Source organism: Fukomys damarensis, unplaced genomic scaffold, assembly GCF_012274545.1.
Source record: "Fukomys damarensis isolate Sample0158 unplaced genomic scaffold, DMR_v1.0_HiC HiC_scaffold_35, whole genome shotgun sequence".
NCBI lineage: Eukaryota > Metazoa > Chordata > Mammalia > Rodentia > Bathyergidae > Fukomys > Fukomys damarensis.
The window spans coordinates 35811202-35818993 of record NW_022900947.1 but is presented as its reverse complement, the minus strand read 5'-3'; the positions used below and the strand labels follow the sequence as shown (position 1 = coordinate 35818993).

Below are 7792 nucleotides of genomic sequence, written 5' to 3'. Positions count from 1 at the left end.
AGGAGTTTCTTATTTTTAATCTCTCAGTTTGATGCAAATATAAAATGACAGAATATGTTCCACTAATCATAGGCAAGGAACTTTGGAGACAAAAATAAATGAAATGTGTTTTCCACATTCAGGGCTCTTCAGGTCTATCTTAAGAGTAGATTACAAATGCAAATGTAAGACAATAAAATAGAATAAAAGTGACAGTTTAATATAAAAATTAAAAGTAAATAAAGAGGTAAGAGAATTGACAATGAGATGGGTGGTTTCTAATACTTTTTTAAGAAGCTGAATATTTTTTTAAAATGAATGTAAAGAAGATGCATGAGATATATTTTATGAGGACACAAGATATCCTTTCAGAAGAACTGTTTTTATTGGAATAGACAGGTGCCAAAAAGCTGAGGCTTTATGACTAATGCCCAGCATCCTAGACCTTCTTGATACACCACATAAACAGTCTGTTAAGCACTGATGTAACAGGCACACAGTATTGAAAAGAGGCTTATGGCTATGTGTCACAGTGGAATGGGAGGTTTCCTTTGAAGTGTAAATAATTTGTTCAAAAATCATGTAAACTAATTCTCCCAAAGGAAGTTCAGCAGAGAAAATTGTTGAAAACACGTAGCATAGTTGAAATAGTTCTTTGAAGGATAAATTACAATTTGAGAAGAATAAGATGAGCTTACAAATGAGAATAAAAAGACTGATACATCTCCTAACCTGTGATGTTTATACAGTAGCCACTAGTGGCATATGGCTATTTAATTTAAATTAATAAAAGTTAAACTAAATCTAAAATTTAAATCTTAGTAGCACTAGACATATTTCAAGGGCTCACTGGCCTCATGTGACAACAGGCCAGTGTATGGAAAAATACAGATAGAGTTCTTTTCTCTCTGAGCAGAAAGTAACCTTGGACAGTGCTCTTTTAGAATACAGGAACCTCAAGAAGAAAATGATCCATGTTAAACATAAAAAAAGTCAACTACTTTTTATGGCCCATTTGTGCAAAATCTCCAGTGTCATGCTAAGAGTTAAAATTTTGTCTTCTGGGTACTGATAAGTTACATACAGTTTTAAGCAGGATGGAATATTTGTAAAAATAGTGTTGATGCTTAATTAAAATAATATTGTATATATTTAAATGGTAAAAACTAGGGCAATAAATCTTGCAACTATTGAAATAGTTAAAAAAGAAACATATTGTGATGGCAAAATACTAGATATTAGGTTGGAGATTTTATGGAAGGGTTTGTGTTTTTTTTCCCCAACTCCCCAACCCACAGCCTCTTCTCTACAAAGAAGTGATATTGTTTCCATTCTTTCCACTCAATGCATTATCTTCATGAATAAACATTCATCTGTCTTTCAGAGTACATACTAAATGAAAAACTATCAGTCTACCATTTCACAAATTATAAAAAAAATTTCCCCAAAGTTATATTTGATCAAATTAGTGAAACATAAAATCCAACAAAAGGTTGGCTAAATAATTGTAAAATACTGGATCATGGAGGATGTTTTCAACAAATAGAGCAATAATTTATTATTACTTAATATTGCTGTCTTTTATTTCTAGGAATTTGATAGATTTTTTTCCCATATTTCTATGATCTTTCCTAAAACTACTGTTTAAGAGTTTAATACTTCTTATTTTAAGCCTACATTCTAGATTTTCTCATCCACATCTTTTTCATTGATATATTTTTCCTCTCTACACGATTCAAGATTTTATTGTAAATCTTTTTGAGCTTTTTCCAATTATAATAGCCTTTCCAATTTCTGACAAGTGTTATTTTCTAACTATTCTCCCTTTGTTTTCCTTCCAATGATGCATTAACTCCTCATACATTTCTGAGTCTACTAGTTACCAGAATTAATGTTCTCTTGCTTTCTAAATTATTAGAGTCAGTAAATCTAGCTGCTCATCATTATGTTTTTCACTTATATTGTTGTCTCTCAAATGTTGTTTTCTATTATTCTCCAATAGCAGGACATGTGTCAAAGTTCCACTGGTTAGATGTTACTTTCATGTGTGTGGGGAACATAACTACTCATGGTTTCCAAACTTACACACATGCTCTCTAAATGATAAATTTTAGAATGATGACATCACTCCAGGGCTTTCCAAAACCAATCTCAGGAAGAAGTCTTCATCTTCCTTGAGGTGTTATTATGATCTTACTATTGTTTCTTCAGAAGTTTTGGAGTTCTAACAATAAGAAAAAACACAGACAAGCAGTAGCAACAACAATAAAAAAGCCCAGTCATCAGCATCCTACTTCTCTGGACAGTATTGTTATCTAATTCAAAGAGTGCAGCTGTTAATACAGAAATTATCGTTTAACTAATACCACATCTTCCATGACAATTGACTTATTATTCCCATTCCTATTTTAGCCTTTGACTGAATATCTCTGACATTTTTGAGAGGAAAAAATAGTTTCCAGTTCTCACGTTTCATTTCCTCAGATTTCTTTCTTTTTTGTTTTTATTTCCTCAGATTTCTGACATGTGTTTTCTTTGGATAAACTTTATTTACTGGGCTATTTCCATCTTTGACATTCAGAAGTTCATCACAAATTGTAATATGCAAACTGAGAACTCATCTCCTGTATTTTATAATATTTGATCACTTTAATTATGATTATAGGATACTCATTTAGGATGTTCAGTTATGTTGGTTTTTTATATTACTTTAGCTGACTTGTTTTTATTTTTCCAATATTTGCAGTTTTGGAGGGCAGCCACTGTGGAGGGGTTGCAATTCAGACAAATGCAGCTCAGTATTTATTTATTCTTCCTGTTAATCATTCAGGGGTTTCCAGGTCAGAAGTCTGCATGTTGCCAATATTTTGTTTTAGTGATATTGTGTATGAGTGGGTATTTGTCTCAGTGTGTATACCGTCTATTTCTGTTCATTTTCATCATTCATTGAAGTGCAGTTTCTTTGAATTTATGATTTTTTTTCTTGAAGTGGAGAAGAGGGCCAGAAAGAAACTGGAAAACTGTCAAAGTGTCATTGCAATAGAATCATCAAGATTTTGAGCACCACACATTAGCCCATTTTAAAAATTTTATACTTGAGTATTTCTCTATTTCTGTGCTCTGTAATGTTTAATCCTTCTCATACATAACAATTTCTTCTGATAAACACAAGGTATTTTATTTATGATAGTGCTGAGTGATATATGAAATGTGCTTTCCACTAAATTACTTTAAAATTGTCAACTTGGCTGGGGATTTAATTCAATGGTTCCGCTGCCTGCCTTGCAAGCACAAGGACCTGAGTTTAATTCCTGGTAGCAAAAACAAAAACAAAAATAAAATTGTCACCTAACAAACTTCTACATTAACTACTTTTCTTTCTGACTAGCATATGAAACTTTATTTAAGTATTAAGTGACAAAGAAATGAATACCAATTGGTCATTTTTTTTACATAATTTTAGTGCTCCCCTAAAAGTTTGGAGTCTAATCAAATATCCACACAGTATAATCTTCAAAAGATTTATCCTTAACTTCTGATAATAAACTTATAATATATTTAGGCAGATGCAGTAATGAATTCATTTGTTTTTAGGGCATTGATCCTTATCTTCAACCTAGGCATTTTGATTCAGATATGATTATTATGACTTGCATGATGCTTTTACTATTTAAAAATCTTACTACATTATTATTTGCTTGATTTTGCACCTCCTGAATTTTTGATGCTTACTGACCTGGATTTTTAAAACCATTTCCATGAACTATTTAATTGTAGCGATTTTTACATTTATTTTTTTGAAATTTAGAACATACAAGCTTGATAAATGTTTACATTAAAAAGATTTGTGGTCAAGTGAAAATTTCTATAGCCTTTGCATTATATCAAATGTTAAACTAATCAAAGCATTGATTTTAATAATTGTAAGATTCATAATTTAGATGACCCTGGAAATATGCAGAAATGATGAAGGATGATAAATCACTATAAGTGCAGACTTCATGAATATTTTACTTGCAGTTTTATTCAAGGATTTTTTTTAGTAGCTTTTTGAATGAAGCTCAAGTCTTTGTTGTTATTATTAGTTGTGTTTTATTCTTGTCACACATCAGCAATACAAATAATAGTAACAGCAACAAGAAGTAGTATCTACTGGCAACAGAATAATTTGTTTCAAATATTTTTCTTGTTGTTTCATTGTGCATCATCTCATTTCTTCATCAAATACATCAGTCTTCTTGGTACTGTGACAGCGGTGCAACAGAATCTTAGTTGCAAAAGAGCAGTCAAATTTTCGGCTCAAGTTTCGAGAACTACACTATTCAAGGCTAGATTCAGACTACGTTTCTCTGACTGTAAAGTGTTTGCCTTCAAGTTCTTTTTTCTCATACTGAAGCTAATTTTACTAATGTTCTTTGTTCTATTGACCTTGTCTTACACTTAATACTTTCAAAGATTATTTTTATCGTTTAAATATTATTCAGGACCTCAACACATTAGCAATTTGATATGTGTCTCAAATAACTCTAATAATAACAGTAATATTACCAGGCAAGAAAGAAAACTGATCATCTCCCCTTAAGTTGTGAGATTTACCCTTCACCGCTGTCCTGCAAAATTAGGTGCTAATATAATTGCAGCTATGAGGATAGCTACTTTGGTAGAATGAGTAGAATTTTGAACATCAGTTCTTCCCCAAACTGTTTTTTTAACTCCTGAACTCTCCAACATATATGTTAATTTGCACTTATTTTCTATTACAAACTCATATTTTTGCTGTTATTCAAAGTTTCTTAAAAGTTTTGTATTATCATTGTCTTCATTGTTATTTATTCTCATGATCACTAAAATAAAAACTTATAATAGCAAATAATTTTATTCATAGTGCTGTAAATATTCTAGTGTGAAATATCATAGAAACATATGTTTTTCTTCTTTTAGAAAGAGATTCATAGTTGACAATATTTTAGTGCACTGAGTTTCTAAAGATATAAAATATGTTTTATTTTCTGGAATGTTTTCTACACGGTCTTTGGGATATAAGGAAAGTTTTGTGTTGCTAAGTATGAGCTTGCATTGATGGCGAAATAGTAATCTTCCTTTATTTTGCTCTTTGCTTAAGAAACTCACTTGTTATTTCACTCAGGTGTCCCCTGGTGTCCATGCTAGCTCCACTCTGATTCCAATGAACAGCATTGCTCTGCCGCAAGGAGAGGATGACTATGGCTATCAGTGCTTGGAGGGCAAAGATTGTGCCAGCTTCTTCTGCTGCTTTGAAGACTGCAGAGCAGGATCCTGGAGGGAAGGAAGGATACACATACGCATTGCCAAAATTGACTCCTATTCTCGAATATTTTTCCCAACTGCTTTTGCCCTGTTCAATCTGGTTTATTGGGTTGGCTACCTTTACTTATAAATTTCATGACTAGACCAAAATTATAATTCCAAGCTAATCCAATTTAAGCAGTTGTACTTCAGTAACAAGAAGTTAAAACTTAAAGTTCAAAGAAAGCAGTGTTTCAAATACAAACAGCATTGTGACTATTTTTAGGTTTCTTTAGGTAAATAAAATATCAGCTTTGAGATTCATTTACCTAAATTTACATGAAACTTATGACTTGTTAAATCCAATATAAATACTATTATATGTTTTATTTTCTTTATGTTACTTACATTCTATTATAATTTGAAACTTACAAATTCTGTGATATATAACTTGAAGATGAAATAATTTAGCAAGTTTTATTTAAATATACTTATCTGTGTAATGGGAGGCTGATGCCTAAGATTTATCTATTTTGAATTTTTTTATTATTTTCCTCATTGAGTTTATTGGTACATAAAGATTTTACTTTGATTTGTTTCTTGATTTTTATTTGTCTGCCCTGTTTACTATAAATCTTGTTAAAAAAAGAAAGCCATCAACTTCTTGCATTTTTTCCATGATGTTTTACTCCTGAGAAGAAAATAATTTATTTTTATTTTTACTATGAATTGATAATTTATAATTGTATAAATTTATGGGGTTAAAAAGTGATGTCATGATTTATGAATACATTGTGGCATAATGGAAGGAAGCTAGTTGGTAAAAGCACATACCTTATGAAATGACTAATATTTGTCATTTTATACAGTCTGTTTCCTTATGCAATATGAAACAAAAGTCCAGCAGCATTTAGTTTGAGAATCTGCAAACTTAAATAGAAACTACTTCAGCAGGTTTTGAAATACAACTTGAAAAATGATTCAAAAATTATGTTTCTCAATTTCATTTTCTTCCTTTTTGTGTTTATGAAGTATAGATGTTTAAATGTATCAACACTAAAATTAAATACAAAAGCAAATGATAATATTTTTCATGCGCTGCAGAGGCGCGACAGTCTCTAGGTTAATACAATCATTAGGGGAGAGTACTAGTATTTACTCTTGGTGGTGGAGAAAGATTTGGCAAGTTGGGTTGCAAGTCACGTTGAGAATATAGCCTTACATATGCATTTATTAGATCAGACTTACTTGCAAACAGTTTATGCCTATGTCATACATTTGTCTCTTCTACCTCTTGAGTTCAGAGCTCATTCTACAATATTATAAATCATTATTAGATTATCTTCTCTAGGGAAGCCACAGAATCATATTAAGGTGACTTTCGTTACAGACATCTTTAAGGAACATGAATGGAGGAGCCACCAGACAGCAGAGAAGTCCAAATGGAGTCTCTGTGGGCAAAGCTGGTGGGTGAATAGCTGCCGCATGTTTCTGGTGAAGAGGAGAGTTAAAATTAGGTTTCAGTCATATGGCCCTGTAAATATTTTTGCATGTATCAGTCCTTTATAACACTCCGAACTCATCCTCCATCATTTATTTTTCTGGAGAGTCACCAGGGTCAGGTTGGACATGAACTTTAAAAATTATTTCCACTGCCAAGAATGATTATTCAGATGAAGAGAATTATGTTCCAGGACTAATTTAGTATTTGAAAAGGATGCTATCACCTATGTGCTTGATGCTCTAGTTTATAGTGTGATAATTCCTCCACATGGGCAGTAAATGCCTGAGTTGTGCTTATGTTTTTGGAATATATAATTCTTTATTAGTTTAATCTAAATATATTTCAAGGTGTATTCCTTTGAAATATATTTAGATTAAAATAAAAAAAACTTCAGGCAAAAAATAGTAGATATTGAACATTAAGGACTAGTACTCATGAAAACTGCTCTATTTTTTTGGAATGGTGAATCAAATTAAAGTTTGGACATATATATATTAATTTTCACAATACTTGTGCATTCTTGTTTATAGTGATGAGTATTGGTGGATATTTTAAAGATTAACACTCATTTGGAAGTAAATAAAAAGTAAAAGATTCATAAACAAACTACTTCACTAAATTATTTTATGGCCAGTTCCATGTTTTAAACTGTAGTCTGTTCATTATTATGGAGTATAGATTTGGGAGCTCTTTCAACTTTATTTGAGCATGATTACATTTTAAAGCACTTTAATATGCTTGTTATAAATAGCCTTGATTTTTCTCATTGGTGTCTTATTAACTTGATTTTAAATGTTGACAATATTTATATGTGAAAATGCAATTGATAAAAATATAGAAGATACTTTTATATGTATTTATTTCTTGTGTATAACATCAAAACAATCACTTAGTTTTCAAAGCCAGGGGTATTTTGGGCAGCTTTATCTAAATTTATGGATCAGAAAGAGATGCATACAAATCTTATTGTATCTAAAAATAAACATTAAAAAGTAGAGATGCATTCACATTTTTAAAATCAAGAAATCAAAGGGCTTATTCTCA

At 31.0% G+C, this 7792-nt stretch overlaps 1 protein-coding gene across 1 annotated transcript in view; it reads left to right on the top strand.

Annotated features, from left to right (window-relative positions):
• The window catches only part of Gabrg1 (gamma-aminobutyric acid type A receptor subunit gamma1), a 62809-nt gene extending 57118 nt beyond the window's left edge, over positions 1-5691 (top strand). The window contains exon 9 of the mRNA XM_010631633.2: positions 5126-5691. Within this exon, the coding sequence (XP_010629935.1) occupies positions 5126-5395 (270 nt within the window). The 3' untranslated portion in view covers positions 5396-5691. The remainder of the gene's footprint in view (positions 1-5125) is intronic.
• Positions 5692-7792: the final 2101 nt, after the last annotated feature.